The sequence below is a fragment of the Strix aluco genome, chromosome 3, assembly GCF_031877795.1.
Source record: "Strix aluco isolate bStrAlu1 chromosome 3, bStrAlu1.hap1, whole genome shotgun sequence".
NCBI lineage: Eukaryota > Metazoa > Chordata > Aves > Strigiformes > Strigidae > Strix > Strix aluco.
Window position 1 is genome coordinate 25,941,036 of NC_133933.1, and position 21,669 is coordinate 25,962,704.

Below are 21,669 nucleotides of genomic sequence, written 5' to 3' on the forward strand. Positions count from 1 at the left end.
CTTGTTTAATCCTCCATCCCAGGCACACTTGTGCTTACCTAGGAACCACCAAGTCCTTCTGCTGTAAAGCAACGTGAATAGAGCCATTCAGACAAAATGTAGGTACTGCTTTTGTACAATGCAAACACAGCCTCTTGTGTGACAGAATTGTATTTCCTGTAGCCAGAGTGGGCACGGCAAACCTACACTTAAAAGGAAATAACTGTGTTTTCAATTGCTTATAACTTCATCAAACTTCAGGACAGTTGTGCTGAAATTCTCCGCACCAGGTTCTTGCCTCACGCTCCTTAAAAGGTGGCTGATCAGATGAAGGATTCACAGTGTCAATTCCACAGCAAACTGGGACCAGGCTCTGTTGGTCATGAAAGCGGGTGATGCTGGTGGATCTTGAAAAAGCATGGTGTCAGCTCAGAAGCATCCACATGACAAATTTGCTGGTGGAACAAATTTTATGGAAAAAGTAATGACATATCTGCCTTCAGATGCAGTGGGCAATTGGAGATAATTCTAGAGGCAAACCTAGACTCTCTTGTAGCAGCGGCTCAGTCAGAGGTCTAAGATGAATGATGAGGAAAGGGCTGCACAATTTTACTTGTTTCTACTAAAAAAAAGACAAGTGACTGGAAATCCTGTAGATGTTCAATATATGCACAGTGCTGTAGTTTGGAAAGGCATTAACTACCGCTCTGAGGGGGAGATTGGGATGGACATTACAAAAAAACCCCCAATGGCAAAGACAGCAAAATGCTGGCCTAGATTAGGTGACAGGGTGTTAGGATGGAGCTAGATTTAGGCTGGGCTTGTCTCAGTGAAGATAGAGGTTTAATGCCCACACCAGGGATATGCCAGTTATTTTTCCAGTGACTCCCTGATAATACAGCAAAAGTCAGGGATGAGGGGATGGCACAGCTGAGTACAGTGTTATCCTATGCTGATTTCAACAAGATATGATAAAAACTGTATCACACACACAAATTATATCCTTCTTCCAAACTTAGAACAAACAGTAAATTCAAAAGATTCCTTCATAGAGAGGAGGGGAGGATAAAAGCATTGCTGTTTCCTCTTAAAATCTTCAAGGAAATCAGAGTTCAGTGAGTCATGCACTAGAAATGAGCTCAGTGAAATTCTAGTATGGAAAAATCTCAGGCGAATAATTGGTGATGATAGAATTAAAAATAGAGTCATTAATGATAGATGCCTTTTAATGGAGCCAGAGCAATGAGATAAAGGGATCTTTTTTTGTGAGGCTTTTCCTACACGAAGAATCATAAATACATAAAAGCCAGGCAGGTTGGTAGGCTACTTTGTTCACTGTCCAGTCATATACGAAGATGAATTGAAAACTGTCTTTTTCCTTCGGTCAAATGCTAAACTTCAGGCTCTCTAATTTCACCAGGACAGTATAGAAATCGTTGTTCCAGGCAGATGTTTGGCCCAGTATTAATTAACACAGGCTAATGACATTACAGGTCCTTCCCATGTGCTGTAAATGCGATTCTCCAGGTGAATATAATACGCATCAGGCAGCTTTACGAGTCTGAATAGTCATGGTAGAGCTGCATGTCACCTGGGGGAGCAGGTAAGGACCAAAGGAAAGGCTTTACTGGGGAGCAGCGCATTTATTCTGCAGCACAAGGACTAACACGCTTCTGCAGCTATGATTTAGCGTCCATCACGGGGGAGGATTGGATTCACCAAGGACAGGAAAGTCCCCATCATAATTCAGGCACAGCTGAAAAAACAGTCTGATGCTAGCTTAGTGTCCCAGGAAAGGAAGGAGCAAGGATTCCTTTATGGGCAGCAGAAACAGGGGAATACGGAAAGCATGAGGAGGCAAGTACATGCGGTGTGCTGGAACTGGGGGCCAAGGCAGCTCCTGGGGGAGGTCATTCCAGTCTGCTGACCTCTGTTCCTCCTGCATTTGAAATTACACATCCTGTCTTAAGCAGTTGTGATCTCTCCAGGATGAGATTCAGAAACAAGAGGTGGCTGTGTGCTCCCTCCAGCAAAGCATGTTTTTAAGGCACAGCAGGAACCTCAGGGCAACGTGTAATGCATTTTTAGGTGTTGAAGGAAAAAAAAAAAAAAACAACACACAAACGATGTTCCTATGGCTTTACATTTGAAACACTTGCATACAGGAGGCTCAGGATTCAACTGGTTAGAAAACACTGGTATACAGAGACACACAGTACACTGCTGGGACCCAACATCTAAAGATGGGTCTGGACAAACCAGGAGACCGGGCTAGGGGAGGGCTGGAAATCCCTGCAGGAGATGAGGCAGAACCACCAGACAAGGCTGGAAATCTGATTTTTTCCCAGGAGATGGCACTAAAGGACAGTTGCCTTTCAGCCGACATAGCGCAATGAAGCGGAAACTTTGCTGGGGGGCAAACTGTTCCTTCAGGCAGTTTGTGCTGCCATCTTCGCAGGTCGCTCCTTGTTGTGAGAAGCAAAGCTTTATTCTTAGCGTCTGTGCTTTTAGCAAGGGTGAGGATATCAGTCTTTACATCCCCATACAGTAGGTAAATATAAGCTTCCTGCTTATCATGGCAGGATCCCACTCACTGCCTCAGAGCGTCACCCAGGCTGGAAGGAGCCCAGGAGGTCTCTCCCCCAGCCTCCTGCTCACAGCAGAGTCAACACTGAATTTGCACCGTATTGCTCTGCCCTTTGTACAGTCATGCCTTGAGAGCCTCCAGGGCAGATACTTCCCAACCTCCTGAAGTAACCTCTTCTTATGCTTAATTATCATATTAGTGGTTTTTTCCCCCCCTTGTATCTGGCTGGAATTTATGACCATGGCCGCTTGCTGTCTGGCTGTGGACCTCAGTAAAGAGTCAGGCTCTGTCTTCTTGGCAACCCCTTCTTAGGTGTTGAAAAGCTGCTGTCAGGTCCCTCTTAAGTCTTCCCTCCTCCAGCTGAGCAAGCCCAGAGCCCTGAGCCTCTCTTTGCAGGTGACACAGGATTTGGGAAGGAGCACCACCCTCTCTGAACTCAGGCTAGACTTCACCCCAAAACAGTGCTGGCAGCCTGATACTACTTCCTACAAGGAGAAGGAAGGGGAGAATTTTATTCTTTTACTTTCTTTTAATTTAATTATCTCCATTAATCTACAAGCTCTTTAGGCTCTCTACTGCTCCTTGAAGAAAAGGGATTTCCAAAGTGCACACTGTACAGGTAACTGCAGCAACTTCATATATATTTTAGGACCAGTTTTGTCTCAGCAGAGCACAGTGCCTTAGCTAACAAGGGGCTCAGGATACAGAAAGGGAGACAACTGGTTTCACAGCACCCCGACACAAAACCTGTTCCCTCACCAGTCTTACAGTCAGGCAGAGGACAGAAGAGTTGTTCATCCCTGAAGTGAACCTTGGCCTGGGACTGGCAAAGCCCTGGAAGAGCCAAAGTGACGTGGTGTGGTGTGGTACGGCTCTCCTCCGTTACAGCACTTCAAAAGCAAGCTGTGCAAGAGCGCTTCCTTGCTGCTAACGTTGCAGGACAAAGGACAATAGCTGTGAGTCTTCTGCCATTTCCTCAGAGCCTATGGCAGGCTGGAGTAGTCATTAAATGCTCTGGCAAAACCAGCAGAAATAAGCTTTATTCTGCTCTGTGACTCACTAAGCAGCCACTAGGAATAGCCAGTCTGTCAGGTCAGTGGAGCTCATTCCTGAAAGAAGCTTGGATGAGTTGACTACTTCTTGCCACTCTTGCATGTGCTTCCCAAACTTATTTATCCTGCTGTTTCTTATAAAACATGGTGAAAGGCGTGAAGAAATCTGAAGGGAACCGGATAGCACAGTAGCACACCACTGAAAACAAAAACCTGCGAGGTGAAGCGATGGGTAGAGGTGCCAAGCACGTGCCTGAAGGAAGGAACGTATTTCATCCAGCTCAAACGTCAAATCAGATTTTCCCTGTACCATAACATCCACCACATCCCACCTCTGTCTATGAGAGGGTCAATGTCTGTTTTGTTCCTCAAAGGAATCAGGGGATAAGCTGCAGACACATCCATTTTAACAAAAGAGCCTGCCTGTGCCTGTGGGTTGAAAGCTCTCCCTGCTGGGGTGGCTCCTCAAGGCCAGCCTTGCCAAGAGCACATAAAGCCTGTACAGAAGCCGAGAGTTAATCCCAGACTGCCCTCTTGGCTTGGCAGGTGTCAGGGCTGCCCTGCAGAGCCCAGCCTCCTCACCATCATCAACATCTCGCTCTCCTCAGGGTCACTTGCAGACTTCCAGCACAACAGCTCTGCTTCAGCTGGAGGTTGCCATTTCTTGTCGGCTGAGCAGGATGACCTGCCACCCGATGCTGAGTTAGTCAGGGAATATTTCCTCATCTCTTATGTCACCGAGACAACATTTAACAACAGGGCTGCAGGATCTGCCCTGTCCCACCTGTTTGCATGGTAGCTAAGCCAGACCTGGCACAGCAGGAATGCTGCCTCGATTGACAGGAACTACAGCCCTCTGCCATCCACCCTGCTGAAAAATGAACCTCACCCCCCAGATTCAGATTTTCTAGATACTGCTGTGTGAGCTTGGCTGGTGGAGAGAGTAGCAAAGCCTCAGGTCAAGGCTTGGCCTCACAGATTCACTCCACCAGCTCAGGAGTGAGTTACTGCTTAAGGAGAACTGGTAAGCAGCACTAATTGGTAGCCTCAGTGAGAACCGTCAGTTCATTTAGAGGAAGGAAAATAGGCTGACATGAATCACCAGCTGGTTTACAGCAACAGCATAGGTTACTTGCTTACTTTTTCTTTCTCTCTCCTCTTTCTTTCTTTGTTTTTGGCCTATTTTAGAAACACCGTTCAGCAGAAGCTGACTCACCAGTATGCATCAAGCTTTTCTTTTCACAGACTCACACAGAAACACCATTTACCTATAATTTGGGTTCTGTATAGATGGCAACTGGGTTATTCCCTTGAAGTTGCACCACACAAGCAGAGACTATAGGTCAGCAGGCAAAAGTCAGAGGTAACCATTATGCTGAGCGGTTCACAAGCTAAAGTTCATGTTTACCTTTGTGTAAAGTCCCTGCACTGAACGTGCTGGACCCTGGGTGTTGCAATGAGGGAGCAGCCTTTCTATTCAGAGGACACAAATAGATGGACACTCATTTCACACAGAAAAATTGGAGACATAAATCCCCTCTGCATTGCTTTAGTCATTTAAAGAAAAGCTCTAATGATTCATGCTGTAAAAGCAGTGTAAAGCATAGAGTGGTGTAACAAAATTTGAAGTTAATCCCAAAATATGCAGGCCCATGTGGCATGTGGGTGTTAGGACAGCCCCGTTCTTACTGCAAAAGACATAGCAGCTATTAATACCCTCTGGCACGCTGGTGGGATTGGAGGGACAGGTCCGTCCCCACAAGGAAGCTCAAGAAAAACAACTAAAGGCATGAAATCAGTGAATGAAATCCCTTTGTGGCTATTTCTACCCCAACTCGTGCAGCCTTAGACCCTCTGCAGCTTCATCTCCACACCTTGCCTCTCCTGTGCACTTCCACACAGTCTGGGCTACAACTGTGTCCTTCTAGAAGAGTGTTGAGGCCATGGGCAGAACAACACAGGGAAGTTTACACTGCAGCTTCCCCTCGCTGCTTGGGCCACCACTGAGAAACTCCTCCTTTGTGCGCTTGCTTATGTGTGTAAGTAAACACACAACATGGATCACATTACTTTTATTTATAGTCCAGCTAGAAAAGAGCATTAAAAAAAATCCACCTTTGTTTCATTTGTTACATATAAAAGAAATGTAGTGTCGTTTGCTGAGACATGCAAACCCCTTCATTCAAAAAAGGCAAAAGAAAGCAAATGAACATTTTTTTCCAGATAATTCAACTCCTTGATTACAAAAACTATTAAAACTAGAAAGATCTAGAATACGGAGAAAGTACTAGCAGGGAAATAATTTACTGCTCTCATAAAAGACTGACAGAAAACAAAACCAAAACCCACAGAATTTTGAAGGCCCATAACCCCCTTGCTCCTGTGTCATCTGATGCTGACATCCTCTAGCTACAGCTTCCACATACAGAAATGAAGATGGATCCGGCAGGTTATCTGGCCCCATTCTAATACAAAACAGTTGTACATTCTTGTAACAAATGCTGTATGCAGCTTTTTTCAGATGCCCTTTTTTTTCTTGGTGAACACTACAGAACTGGGTGTTCTTATGCCCCAGCTTCAGGTACGTCAGATAAAAACTCCATTCTCAGTAAAAAAAAATATATATGCAGGTTTTACAGCAGCGGAGGAAAAGTTTAAAATATTAACCACAGTGAACCTTTAATGCCCCAAAATCAGCAGACAAACACACCTCATTGTCTTTCTGGATTTTTACACGGTCTTAAGATTTAAAGGCTCATTATTTCCAGTGTTGAAATGAACAACTGTGATGCAGTAAAGCTCTCCATGTCTCAGACCACAGTCCATTTGTATCCAAGTATATTTTTAAGTACACTCATAATCTTAACCCTCTCAGGGGAAAAAAAAAAAAAGGACATCAGAAAACCAAAGACTACCTTTTCCTGATCCCTCGTTATCTGTTTCCTCCACTGCTTTGACAATTCCTCTCAGTAGCCAGACTTAGATCTCCACCTCCCCAGCTGCCCTCCCATCCTCTCTTTTCCTTCGTTTCTCTCTCCCTCACCTACTTGCTTTTCCATCTGTCCTTGGCTCCCTTCCACACATAGCACAGAGCTCTAGAAAACCAACTCATGTCCGAGAACAAACTTCAGCTCAATTAGTTGAAGATTATTTCCTCACCCTTGCATTTCTTTGATCCGATCTGATTTTACAAAGCGCTGGATGTTTTTGCAGAGAAGAGCACTCAGTCCTGGGGAAGGGGCTGGCAGAAGGGCTCGGGGCTGGGACTGGTTGTCCAAGAGCTTTCTCAGATGTGAGTCTCAGATTTAATCCTAAAAAAGCAGCACTGGCCTCTCGTACTCCCCGGTGGGGCACAGGGAGCTGCGCTAGCGGACGAAGGATGCCACCTGAGCTGCCACTCCAAAGGGAGCAGAATAGGCCGTCGCTAATCCTTGCAGGCCGACCACCAAGTAGCGGCATCCCTTCTGCAGAGCTTTGCCGACGTTCTGCGGAGAGAGACGGGAGAAGGGGATAAATAAAAGGAGAGGTGATAGAAAATACCATCACAGAAAATCGTTCTGACAGCCAGTGTCACTGACCCAGAAAATGAACTTCTCCCACAGCTAATGAGGGCTTGAGCATGAAACAACATTTCACCATCTATTTTTATATAGAAATACACACCCACAGAGTATAGTTAAACCAAATGAATGCAGCCTCCACAGGAAGCCAGGCTTTTACGTGGGCTTCTATTCAAGAATAAAATTAGTTTAAATTCACACCTAGTTCGTAAAGGCACATTTCCCACACACACGTGTTCTAAGTATGTTAGTAACTCTTAAAAGCACATAAGTTGTTAAAACTGGTGCTGAACAAAAAGGCAATAAATCACTGAGAATACTTTTATGGAAATTTCATTGCCTTTTGTCAAACCAAGATTTTTTTGGTCAAAATAAGAATGTTTTGACCCACTTTCATGTCTGTACACGTTTAAGAGCACATCTGTGTACTGCACTAAAGATCACTTGCTACAGATTATTTAAACTAAAAACCATAATCTAATTTTAATTTCACTCTTGATAGTTTTGCTCATATGATCATATGGTCACGACTGGGAAATTAATACAATGAAGTCAGTTTGGAAGGAATATCAGAATTAACTCTTAGTAACACTTTACGGTTGTGTGGGACTAGATCAAAATCATTCATTGAAATATGGAAAACACTGAAACAGAGGATATACTTTTAAATCTGTGAAATCTATTATATTCCTAGGATCTCTCAAAGCTGGATTACAGTGGTACCGACACATGAAAACCTTCAGCTGTCATGATGCCACCACATAGCTGAATTTTGCTGTATTTAGTCCTATGGAAACTTACTTGAAGGGAGTTAAGATGGCAAAATAAAAAGGCAGCTTGAGCCTGAGGGTAGAGGCTGAGGGCACAGGAGGAGACGCAGGGCTTTCCCTTCCCACACCTGCCCCTGTCCTCCTACTTCTTTCCTCCTTCCTGCAGCCTACCTACCTGGACCTCACCAACGCTTTCACAGGCTGTTCTTTATTGCCAAAGCCCAACGGGCAAACCTTCCCTGCTGGGATGTCGTCTGACCGATGCAAAAGGGAATACGCTGTGTCCAAGAGCTGGCCTGCGCTCTGAACATTGTTATAAGCACCCGTATACCAACAGCATGTATAGCAATAGCACCAATAGCAAAATCATGAACTGTGGCGACATAACGATGCTCACAAACCTGCTCTGTGTATAAATCAGGCCTACAGACTTGAGGCTGCTTCATGCTACATGTGTTTACTGTGACTTGAAAATCACAGAGTTGGAAACTCAAAGTATCAAATCCATCATGAAAGAATGAAATATTCTGTTCATCTCTTTATGAAACAGGAGTATTTGTGAGGCAGCTCATGACTGTGCTCTCATCTGTAAACTCTGTGAATTTCAAAAGTAAGTAACTTGGCCAAGTTAACAGGCATTTTCTGCATGTCAGGCATAGCAAGCATACCTTTACCAAAATCATCATTTTTTTAAACAATGCAGTAGAAAGTCACATCTCATACCGACATCTGTAATCTCTCTAGTAGGAAAAGATCCCAACACCAAACAGGTTTTTCTTGCTGCCACAGAAACTATTTTTTGCTACAAATATCCAAGACATATCTGAGCTGTACTTAAATGACATGAGCAAGAGAAAAATAACCGAATTCTTCTAAATAGCACTTTCATAATTATAGGCACCACCCACCCTCCAGGGGAAAAAAACCAAAAGAAACCACCAGACTCCAGGACTTGTGACTTCCCGCACAGGAAAGCAAAAGAACAATTTTGATCCAAAACAGTTGTTACACAATGAAGAACATGCTGCATTTTTTTCTTTAACTCATACCACTGATTTTCAGGGGACACTTTAGAGGGTAACTGGCAAAGGAGTGTACTGGAGGGATAACATTTCTTTCGGACACTTAAGGAAAAAAAAAAAAAAAAAGCAAGCCGATTAACTGGCAGTTTTAAGGAATAGTGTCAAAACAAGGACGCCGAGGGAAATGTAGAACAAAGAAACGCAAAGTACCCGTCACATGGATCAGCTTAGTGTCATTTTCACTCCGAAACGACAGATTTTCTACTCTTTGATCAGGCGAGGGTCGGTGTCCCAGCAGGACCGGCTCCTGCCCAGCAAGAGCAAGCGCAGCCAGCGGGCTGGCCCCCGCCTCGGAGCCAAGCGCCGGCGGTGCCCGAAGGACCAGGGGGACTTCGAGAGCCCCTCGGGGAAGTTGGTGCCGGCCGCAGCCGCCCGCGGAGCCCCCGCCGCCCGCGGAGCCGCCCCGGGAGCGCTCTCCCTCACCTTGCCGTACTTCTTCAGCCGCTTCCCGTAGGGCCGCTTCCCGGCGGCCCGCGGCGGGCGCAGCGGCTCGTAGGAGTCGGGCAGGAGGGCGAAGCGCACCTTCCTGGAGGCAGCGCCCGCCACCTCCTCCTCCTCCTCCTCCTCCTTCTTCTTGTCCTTCTTCTCCAGCGCCGCCGGCCGCGGAGCCCCCGCGCTGCCCCCAGCCGCCGCCTCCTCCTGCTGCGGCTCCTCGCTGGGGAGGATGCAGACCCGATCCTCGCCGGGCCGGCGGCGGGAGAACCTGCCCCTCGCCTTGGCGCCCAGCCGCGCACCCACCGTCATGGTGCTGCCGGGCGACGGCCCCGCTCCGCGCCGGCCCCGCTCCCCGCCGCGCCACAGGTGTGCCCGGCGGCGCCGCTGCCCCCTCTCCGGGGCGGGACGGCTGCGGGAAGAGACGCCCCGGCCCCCGCCGCCGTGCGGGCCCTGCCCGCGGAAACCAGCCCGGGGCAGCCAGGCGAGGGCGGGAGGAGCCGCGGCGCCGGGCACCGTCCCCGCTCCGGTGCGGGAAACCGCGCCTCGCCTTGCCGGGGGAGGGGGGAGTTGCCGGGGGACGCGCGGGCCTCGCCCCCGCCAGCTGAGGACGGGGGGGGCAGCCCCTGCCCTGCGCCCGGGCCCCGCCGCCCCCACGCCGCGACCGTCTGGGAGAGGACGCGCTGTTCCCGTGCGGGAGAAAGCAAGGCGACCTCCTGGGAATGCCTCTGTTTCGGGTGTTCCTACCTCGGCCTCGGATGAACAGCCCCTCCAGCGCACAGGGCTCCGCTCCGCTGCCCCTGGCCGAGGGGAGAGCACCCCAGGCTTCCTGCAAAGGCAAAGCTGCTCACTGGTTTTTGCCCAAACGCGGGGGGACGCCGCCGGCCCCGCGCCCCCGCCGCTGGGTGGGCTGAAGTTTATCGGCTGCGCTTCCTACGCGGCGTCTGCGTGGCTGGGGTGGGTCAAGAAAGGCGAAATTGTATAGGGAGGATCCATATAATTTATTAAACCGGTTGGTGTATTTATCAACATTTGATACATATGCAAACACTTCAGACGATAATAAAGGGACAGGCCAGTCCTTTACTGGGGGTTTTTCTTACCGAGGAACAAAGCCGTGAACCCGTGTCTCCCTGAGATGCACCCTTAACACCTTTAGGTGCTCCTGCACCCAGCCTAGTTATCAGCCCCAAGGACGGTGGTTCACCATCGCCACAGCTCCAGCCAGAGAGCTGTGGGACGGACCGGCCAGTCCTCTGAAGGGTGGAAGACGTGAGCTACATCTCAGGTCTGTCACTACGGGAAGAGTGCTCTATCACAGAATCACAGAATCGTCTAGGTTGGAAAAGACCTTGAAGATCACCCAGTCCAACCATTGACCTAACACTGACAGTTCCCAACTACACCATATCCCTCAGCGCTAAGTCAACTTTACTCTTAAAAACCTCCAGGGATGGGGACTCCACCACCTCCCTGGGCAGCCCATTCCAACGCCTAACAACCCGTTCTGTAAAGAAATGCTTCCTAATATCCAGTCTAAACCTTCCCCAGCGCAGTTTGAGGCCATTACCTCTTGTCCCGTCACTTGTCACTTGGATAAAGAGACTCATCCCCATCTCTCTGCAACCTCCTTTCAGGTAGTTGTAGAGGGCGATGAGGTCTCCCCTCAGCCTCCTCTTCTCCAGACTAAACACCCCCAGTTCCCTCAGCCGCTCCTCGTACGACATGTGCTCCAGACCCTGCACCAGCTTCGTTGCCCTTCTTTGGACACACTCAAGTGATTCAATGTCCTTTTGTAGGACAATCCCTTCCCATAATTTCATATTAAAGGCATCACCACTCCTGTTCCCATCATCAGGGTTTAAATTTAAACCTCCAGAAGGCTGAGGTGGAGACCAAAACCCAGGACAGGATTTCATGCTGAGTATCGGTCCCAAACGCCTTCCCCCAGGCTCTGGCTGCAGCAGCGCCTGCAGGGCCTGTTTCTGAGCCCCCCCTTTGCTCCCCCACCTCCTAGAGCCAGATGCTGAACTTGCCTAGATCCTGGCGGTGTGGGTGTGTCCTGAACATGGCAGAAACGGCAAAACAGAGTAGCACCATAGGTCCTGTCCCAAGTACATATTTTAACAATAATCACATTAGGGAGCCTGAAGCAGCAAGGTATAGATGTTAAATTTTGCATGCTCTGATACATTGCTGTAGATTTTAATGTGCTACTTTGTTACATAGTTTGAGGGATGAAGTAATTGCTTGATGCTGATTAAGTAGCAGCATCAAGAAATAAAATATCGATAATCTGGAAGCAGCTGCTGAACATCTTGTTAACCTCAAACTACCTTGAAAAATTTTAAACAAAAAAAATGTATTATTTTCCTGGGACTTTGAAAAGTGTTTATGTCTAGGTTTTCTATTTATAGATCCATTACTGAATGTATACTTTGCCCCTGAACGAGAAGTGCAACCATAGTGAAAGATAATCAGTCTTCTCAAGAAGGCAGGCCTTTCCCCACAGACTGGGTTTGTACCTCGTGAGCTTGTTTCATTTTCCAGAGTTCAGCTTTGAAACCTCGGAGATTTACAACTCAGCTGAGATTTACTGTCTCCGTTTACGTGGCGGCAGGGGAACCACAACACGGCCTGAGGTAAGGTACCTCTTAGGTGTATGACACTGTGGGACGTGTCATTCAACAGTCTCGTGTCTAACAGCCATGGAATTTTAGCTTCATCGTAACTACGTGGCATCAGTGATGCCGCTGGGTTCTCAAGCATTATTTTTCATCCACAGGAGTAGTGAATGTTTATAGTCCTTTCACTGACCTATATACATTTGAATGTTTTAAATTGGACTGCATGAAAAGGGATCTTAGTTTGGAAGTGTCTGTATACCTTAAATAAAGAAAAAAAAGAAAAAAAAGCAAAAAATCAATCCCAACCCAAACAGAACCATGCAGTAGTCTTAACTGTTCACCCCCCACCCACCCTAAACACCCCCTAGAAATGTTGCTAAGAAATTACACCTGAATACATAGGCCCTCTGAAGATCTGGGACATCCCTACCCCTTCCTGGAGCTGTGGAACGTGACATGGCATTTAATTGTCTTTTGGATTTCTCAAGTTAAAGCTCTGCTGATAAAATGCAACACTGATCCCCTCCCACATGAAAGTCAAGCTGCATTTCGGATCCAAATGTTCTTATCCCACTCTTAGCTAAGGAGTAACTTAGATGTAACAGGTATGTAACAAGGCAGCTGTTGAGGGACCCAGAAAACCGGCATTGAGGATTCAGCATGCAACGTGCTAAGTAGGGTCTGCTTGCCAATAAAACCAGCAGTTCTAAAAAAAGTCTCTCTCTTGGATCTTCCCATCTTATTCCTGCCAGGAACAGGAGATTTAGAAAGCCAGATGAGGCATGAGGGTGCAGCTACACTCAGACTGTGCTCTCGCTGAAGCACCTGGTGTATCTGCTACGGAAAGCGTGACGTGGTTCACCGCTCATCTTCCAACAAGGCAAAAGAAAGGAGGTCAGTGGGTTTGGGAATCGGGGCAATTTCACACTGCTGGCAGTTCCTGGAAACAAACACCATTTGTAAACTGCCCACATACAAAAACATTACAGTGGCACTTCGGGGTGCCGTGTTTCAGGGGAGAGGTGAACTAAAATTTGGAACCTCTGTCCTCTGGAAATGCTATCTGTGTTTTGTGGACCGTTAGTACATCTCTGGTTACACGAAGCACTGAAAACCAGCAACAATCTAGGGCAAAGTTAGCTGTGTAAAAACATGGCCTGTAAAGCGGGAAGCTAGCCTAAGTACTTAATCTACTGCCTCACAGCATGACCTATATTTTTTCCAGTGAACCTTCTGAAAAGGCAAAAGGTTTTGTTTCATGACTAGTTCATAGGTGATCTTGGATTAAGTCACGGTTACGTTCCAGCAGTGTATTTTCAAGGATAATTGAACATTCATGGACATTTACCGGTAAATTGAGCAGACACTCAAACCCCTCCCGAGGCTGATTTTTGGTGAATTTCTGGAAAAGCTCCTGGGCATCGATTTCTAAGAAGTGCTAAACCACAGGTACTTTCTGGACACAGAACCGATGCAATGCTAATCCTGAATTTACACAATGTTGAAGTCTGAACCCCTTTAGACTATTTCGCTAGCTGCAGTAATTGCGTTTTTTTTATAAAGGGCAAACAACAAGTATTTTAGTATGAGAACTGTTCAAGTAAGTTTTAATAGAGTGCACCAGTGAATCAAGATGACTTGCATCAGATTTTGTTTCAATGAACATCAGATAAAAAAAGAAAAGGGGCTACAGTTCTTTCTTTCCAAACACCACCCTTTTTCTAAGGCAACAATACACGTCCATTTCCGAACATAACTGTTACATAGGAAAGCTACATCACAGTACAGTATGTAAAGTCCATCTCGGTCAAGAAGCCATTAGAGAATGGCACATTTACTACACTTACAGCCTTCTAACTTAGGGTTACAGAGTTTACCACAGCTTTTTTTTTAATTTTTATTTTTTAAAGTGACAATTTCTTAATGAACTTTCTATTCTTCACAAGAGTGTGCAGATGGGGCCCATATGTTGATATTACAGTAATTACGACATTAAATAACATTGCACAACCAACCTCTATGGTTAATTCAGTACAAAATAACAAGTATTAAAATGTACCAGTACTAGTGGTTTTACATAGTTTATAATCATTAATTATGAAGGAAAAAAATGTGGGTGGTTTTTTTTTTTTCTTTTCTGTAGGCAAGTGCCTAATTACAAAGCTGCACATTACAGGCATAATGATGTGGAATAAATACAAGAAATCTGGTAAAATATTAAACACAAACAGGTTACATGGGAACAAACTGTACAACCACAAAAGCATAAATCAACAATTTATCATTATAAACAAGGTATGTTTAGCTGTAAAATATTATGTGGAATTGCATGTACTCTTTGGGGGCACATGTTCCAAAAGCCAAGCTAATTCCTGAGGTGGTATTATTAACTTATACAATTGGTCAACACTTCAGATTATCTTGTGCTATTAAACAGTCCCGATATTAATATATTTCCATAAAATGGAATTTATAGTATTCTGAAGGCAGCAAACAAGTGATATTTTATACCATGATATTCAAATGAAATAATTACGGTTCTCCATTTTGGTGCTACATTTGTTAATGGGCCATGGGAGTAAGCACTGTAATTTGCAGACAGAACATCACTTACGCCTGGTTTCTGTTCCCCCACAGCTCTGAGCTGGCCCAAGGCAGAACAAAGTTTTTAAACTGTAAGTGCCAACACTGTAAACATGTTTGTTTGTTTTTTTGTTTTTCCCCAACTAAACACTGTCCAATAACAAGGATAAGAGCCAAAGATAAGCAGGAACAGTCTCGTGTAGAACAAAAGCCGATTATTCATCGACTTCTGGTTCAAATCATGAGCAATCGTTAAATAATTAAAAATGGTCATGCTACAGTTGTGAAAACTATTTTTGTGCATTTGACTCAGGAAACAAGTTTTTTAAAAAACGCATGATAGAGGTAAGACTTATAAAACCCACCAAAAATGTAAATGATAGGGAAGAACTTTTCCAACTCAAAGCATCAAACGTACATTTCTGTGCAGAAATCTAGACAACTATACAAGATCTGAATTTAAGCAGTCATCTTTTTATTATACAACTCTATGAACATAAAATGAACAGAATGCTCTATATACTTACCTGTACATGTGAACATAACTTCTTTAGCTACAGTTATTTAATATAGGTCATACTGGATTTAACTTTACAATTCTGAATAACTATGTATAACCTTATTGCAATAAGGGCAATTTCTACATGGGGAGTTTCACAGGCCAATCACGTTAGGCGTAACCAGTACATTCAAAGTGTAGATCATGTATGAGTCTTCCCTGATCCCAGAAAATTTAGGTTCTCTTTACAGCTTAAGCTCGTTTGCGATTTTGGATGCAATGTTCTTAAATGCGATAGAAGTCCCAGATATTCTCTTGAAACGAACTCCATTGAGCGACAATCGTGGCAGTTTGCAGACTTCCATCTCCCACTGAACAAGGCTATCTTGTCGTGCATCACCGTGAACACAGAAGAGCAAAAACCTCTCTTTTTGTTCGTAATCACAGTTATTAGCATCTAACACTTTCCGAATCTCTCTCATCATATCATTAGGGTCCATAGAACTAGTGGTCTTCATACTCCACGTGAATCGCAAGGAGCGTGGCTTCGAATCTTTGCTGTCCTCCTTCTCTCTGTCTTTTGGCTCCCCAGAAGCACTCCTGGAAGAAGTGACATACAGAACAGTCAAAAAATAAAAGCAGTATAACCAAGAGATAGAAGAGAAATACAGTTCTTGAACAGGGGTTTCTAAACTGCGACTGACACCCCACTAGTCACACGCAAGCTAATTCAAAGAGTGGATGGATACTGTTGGAACAGTTGTGCACCATCTCCCGCACGTGTGTGCGCTTCGGTGCACCACTGGGAGCTGCTGCCAGCGCTGGTGCAGCTCCCAGTAGTGGCACGCAAGTGAAGCAAGTTTGGAAACCCCTGCTCTAAAACATTCTGATGACAACATGTGCAATGGTAACTGCAGCAGACACACGTTACTCCATACTGCTCCAAAGAAAGTGGAATCTATGTAAAAGCATGGCTGAAGTTCTGCTGATTTCATGATCTGGAGCATGCCATAAACCAACAAAACTGAAGTTGAGGGACACAATCCTGAAGCATAAATCATACTGTAAAAGCAGCAGAGGAAGAAATCCCACCCTGTGATTCACAAGTCTTCAGTTAATTCCCTCCCCTCTTTTCCACCTTTCGCCTCTTTTGCATTTGTTATGTATTTTTGACCTCTCTCTGTGCAAAGACCTTATAACAACTTGCTTTATTTTAACTAATGAAGTAGAATTTTGTGCTGTAATTTGGTTGTAAACAGCTTGTTTGTCAAGCAGTTCAGTACACAGTTTTCACAGAAGAAACAGTGACATGTAGACACAAAGTATTTTGGTTGATACAATGACTTGGACAAAATTTCAAGGGAGTAATTTCCAATGAATGTTCTTACTCTGACACTTCCTTATCAAATAGATTACTTATTCCATTGTAGAAAGCAAAGAGGAACAGCACTAAATTTTAATTAATTCCATGGCCAACTACTTCTGCTCTTGTCCCAGGTACTTAGGATGCCTGATGCCTCCCCATCCGTCACCAGGGAAAGGTGCTGTTCTCATTTTGATAGTCTATAGTTGCTATTCAGAGAGGAGTCAAAACAAGCATTTTTTTATTTAACTTTCAGTGTGATCCCCAGAGAATCCCATTGACATTAAGGGATAGAGCATGGCAGAGATAAGATCTCAAACGACTTTTAGCCCAAAACAGACACTGTAGGATGACAAAAAGTAGGAGGAAGCTAGAGAATGAAAGCAAGAGCTGAAAGCAACTTCACACTTCATTTCGTTTGAACATTTGATTAATCTCTTTTCCCTTTCCATGTCAAGAATTCGACAGCTAATAGACTTTGAATTGAAAAGGGCTAACATAGATAAAACGCATTGTGTATTATACAATGTATCCTGTTAAGAATGTGCTGCTTTTTTTTAAAGAAAGGCTTTCTGCTTTGAAAACTAAGTCAATACTTATCTCTAAGTGAGCAGTTTAGAATGCAAACTACAATGCCTGTTCATCAGAGAGCATAAAAATAAAAAGTTATGCACTGTGCTAAGCACACCAAAAATGCAGAACCAAATGCTGAAACATGGCAAAAGAGCAGATATACTGGAAAATGAGCATATGAAGGAATGCTTTATTACTAACAAAGCATCTATAGATTTGTGTACAGCCATTGCCATACAAATTCAATATTTAGCAGTCACCACCCTTTTTGTCTGAATGTCACTTATTTTATTTCTCAGTGCAAAGTGACATTCATTTCTCAGGGACTATAAGGTGTTTACTTCTGGCAAACAGCAGCTTTAGTAATGAACACAGTAACTATACTAAAAATTTATTATATACATATATACACACAGACACACACAAGGTATACTACATTTTCCACTGAAACCAAAAGTAAACACCATTAAATATTTATAAGCCAAAACATGATTTTTAAGTTCCTAAATGATTGGTTAACTCCTAAAGGGGGCTTTATTATTTAAAGGAATATGCTTAAATAAGGTTTTATTAAATACTTCGCAAGAAAGCAAAAATGAGGGATAAAGGACCTCACCAAAACCCCCTCCCCCCCAAATAAAAAACATTTTTGAAATGCAGATTACTTAAGCACTATTCTATTTTACATCCTGATTAAAAATCTTTAAGAAATCACTTAAACCTTGATGCGAAAGACCTAGGAGCGAAGTATTAATAGTGGCTCCTCACCTTGAGGTGTCAGTTCTGCCACTGGCTTCCCCTTCACTTGGATCCCTCAAAACAAAGTTAAGGTTGAGATTCAATGATAAAGGTGAAAAATAAAAGTTAAGAAAACCTACATCTAAAACAATGTTAAATAGCTACTGAACAAAAAAAAAAAAAAAAATCAGTATAATAATGTCAAGCCTAATACTGTTTAATAGTATTTTTTCACATCTGTAATTTTAATTTCCCTTTATGATACCTTAACTTCTTTCAGCTCTGACATGTAATTGTTTATTTTTTTTTTTTTTTTAAACTGATGGTAAAATTAACATCTTGTTCTCAACCTACTGCAGACAGAGCAATGGCCACATATAATTCCAGCAAGCACAGAGGAGCAGTTGATCAAGGTGGTCCAGGGGGGCTCCACTCTGCACCCTTCTGGGCCAGGCCTTTAGACCTCAGTCCTGAAAGCACTTAGGTACATGCCCATGCTTAAGCACACTCAAGTAATTAAAGATAAGACATGCCTAAGAGTTTGCGAGACCAAATGTTTCGAGCCCAGTTCAGAAAGGTTACTTCAACATCTGCTTAACTTTAAGCAAATCAGCTGTTACATTGACTTCAGTAAGATTACTGGTGAGCTTGAGGTTAAACATATCTTTTTTTTAATCTTGTTGAATTAGAACAGTACTTTACCAAGGAACTGGTTTATATTATGCCTTTTTAGTTTGAACCAACTTGAAAAATATTCATAGACTGTATAAGCCACCTAGGTACATTCCCAGTGCTGCTGTACAAACATTTTAGCACCCAATTTCAAATTACCTGATTAATTTAATACCTTCAAAACACAAATACTTTAGTAACTAATATCAGAGAAGTATCATTTGACCTAAACCACTGATACAAAATACTTCAATACCCCATTCATTAAGCGTTCTCATTATGCATTTATTTTATATACTTACCAGAAAAGGCATTTACCTTTGCCAAAAGATAGTTAAAAAAGTCTTTCATGACACCTTCTAATCAAAGTATGCTTTAAGCCATTATTTCCTGAACAGTACAGAAGTTAAAAGGCATGCAGTTATGCGATCCAACTAAAAGAACAGCAAAAAACCCCCCTGAACCTTCACCCATGTAATCCCAGCCACTAAGTCTCGAACAACCCAAAGTTTAAAAAAAATAAAACCACAACACCAAAAAACATCACCACCACCACCACACCCCTACAAGGCCTTCACTATAGGAAAATGTATTTGTAGCAGTATAAAACATAATAGGAAATTGTATTAAAATCTTCTATAGTAAAGATCATTGAAAAATACATCAATTTACAATATGTTAATTCTAAATACATAGTTTTCAATATTATTTTAATACTGTAGTTTAACATAACGAAAATATTATTTGATCTGATTTTTTTTAAAAAAAATCCAATATACCATTCTCTGCAAGTAACAATGAGTTATAATGCAAAACACCAGCCTGAACTCTTGAAATTGGTTAGTTACTTAACAGAAAATACCTTTCTTCCCATTTGGAAAACTACACTGACACCACAGTTGACTAAATTCACTGTACCATTTTTGTCTTTTTAAAACCAGAGAACAAACTCTCTCCCCCCAACTATGTAAGTGCTGGAGATACCAATAATGGAGGATCATAGTCCTGTATCTTCAGGTTTCTGAAAAAAGAAAATCATTCACATACTTTTTTTTTTTACGTCATCATAGGAAGCATTACTTAAGACACACACCAATGCACTATCAGCTCACCAGGTTAAATCAATTTGATGAGGAACATCACTGCATTTCTAGCCTTCTCTTTTCTTTTCCCTTGTACTATCTCCTTATTCAATTCATGATATTTTACTACTAGCTTAACCTAGCTTTAATTTATCTTTTTTTTTAAAAAAAACCCAACCACACAAATGATAGAATTCAGTATATAACAGCATGATTCTGCAAAGAAAACAGAGGTTTCCAAGATGTAATTCTGTTGTAAAACTGACAATAATGCAGTAAGGACACATCGGTGAGTAGGCTTAAGAATTACAGGTAAATCACTGTTTGAAAGAGGCAAACTGAAAATTAAGTCCCCTTTTGGGAAAGCTATTGTGACTGCTAAAGCAACAATCACTTGATATTACACAGTGTATCTGAAAATCTTTCCCAGCACCTCTCCTCACAGTATGTTACTGTTAGCATCATCACAGGAATTAACACAGGTCCAGGATGTGTGGGTTTTCTTCTTTCAGAATCCTGAACTTATATTTGAAGAAGCTGGTAACATGATATGAGAGGCTGCATGATACTGAAATATTAGTATTTCCAGACATCCGGACTTAGGCCTACTTCTAAGCTTCTCATTTATTCACAGACTTTAGAATTCCCTGAAATAATTTGTTAATACCTATTCCCTCTAAGCACAGCAATAAAATCGCTGTAAATATATTGCAACAAACTGCAACCATTAAAAAAAGAGTAAAATGTTACCATTAAATAATTACTCATTTTTAAGTCACTGCTTTCAGTATTTAAGTTCATTTGATTTTAACTTAATTGTAGCATCTTTGTACTTTAGCTGTGAAGCTCAAGTAAAAAAACCTGTTGAGTAGCATGCTCTTGCTCCTTTAAGATAAAGCAGCAGAATAGCTGGTCAAACATAATGGTTACAACATACACAGAGACGTAAAACAAGGCAGGTTCTGGAAGGCACACAAAACCCAAGCATCATTCTAACTAAACTTACATTTACTTCAGACTTAAACTGGAAATTCTCAATGACTTCACAATTATGGCCCTAGTTATAGGCTGGGCTTTTATTTTTTTCTCTTAAAAATCGAGGTACTAACCTGCGAACAAACTTGGAAGTTATCTTGCTTATTATACCAGTTGATGTCCCTCTTCTAGTATGTGCAAAAGCACCGGTTTCATGTGATGGTGAGGCGGGCGGTCCATTGTAAGTGGCATTACGCCGCTCCCTTAGCTGCTCACCATGGAAAGTGCTTCGACTTGAACTCCCCCGAGGAAAGCGGGTTCGGTCTGGAGTGGTAGTGCTAATACTATGAGCAGACGGGGAAGCAGCAGGCACTCTTTGAGTTGCACTGCTGGGAAAACAGAAGCATAAATAAAGAGAAAGACTGTGCTAGAAACCCTCCTACATGACAACCATTTCTCAAAGATAGGAAAAAAACCCGTTCTTGATTTCTTTTTTTTTTTTTAAACCTGAATCTGCTACTGAGTTGCTTTTATGATTCATACTTAGAAACAATCAAGAGATATTTTCATTGTAAAATCAAATTATCTCAAGTATTAAGAGCAGTTTAAAAAAGTATACACAGATAATAGGACAAAGGAAAAAGGTAGAAGAATCTGTAATAAGATCTGAAAGTGTTCCCAGCCCTCTTCCAGAAAAATATGTTCATTAAAACCTTTAACACACAAGCACTCCAAAAACTTAACAGATATTTCTTAAGTAGTAATCGTTTGGCACAAATAAGAGTATAAAGCTATTTAGGCATTTAATAGTAAGAGTTATATACAATAGTGCTTTTAGACAGAAATGAGGCTAATGATCTTCAAAACCAAGAGCTTAACACTTCAGTATTTAATTTGAATTTATGGTGGCCTGTGTTGTATGCTCCTGTCTAAATTAGTTAAATTTTCAACTAAAGTTTTCCAGAAGCTTCCAGAGGGAGGCAGTCAAGGAACTTCTTTAACTGCATGAAAATGTGTGATAAACAAAATCAGGCTTAAATCATCTCTAATACCCACACTACTTGAGTAAGCCACTGTTTTGAAACAGAATGCAAC

At 43.0% G+C, this 21,669-nt stretch overlaps 2 protein-coding genes across 13 annotated transcripts in view; both read right to left on the reverse strand.

The window, feature by feature from the left end:
- Positions 1-5,675: 5,675 nt before the first annotated feature.
- Positions 5,676-10,001, reverse strand: C3H1orf115 (chromosome 3 C1orf115 homolog). Its single transcript, XM_074820630.1, has 2 exons — positions 9,454-10,001; positions 5,676-7,103 (listed from the first exon to the last, which is right to left on the reverse strand). Exons 1-2 carry the CDS (start codon positions 9,772-9,774, stop codon positions 6,984-6,986), a joined length of 441 nt encoding a protein of 146 aa, XP_074676731.1. The 5' UTR covers positions 9,775-10,001; the 3' UTR covers positions 5,676-6,983.
- Positions 10,002-13,667: 3,666 nt separating this feature from the next.
- The window catches only part of MARK1 (microtubule affinity regulating kinase 1), a 59,966-nt gene continuing 51,964 nt past the window's right edge, over positions 13,668-21,669 (reverse strand). For 5 of the 12 annotated variants that reach the window (XM_074817869.1, XM_074817862.1, XM_074817871.1 and 2 more), the window contains 3 exons: positions 20,709-20,963; positions 17,876-17,920; positions 13,668-15,771 (listed from right to left, as the gene is read on the reverse strand). In XM_074817869.1, coding sequence (XP_074673970.1) covers positions 15,417-15,771; positions 17,876-17,920; positions 20,709-20,963 — 655 coding nt within the window. In that variant the 3' untranslated portion in view covers positions 13,668-15,416. The other 7 variants (XM_074817863.1, XM_074817865.1, XM_074817867.1 and 4 more) reach the window with 6 other exon arrangements.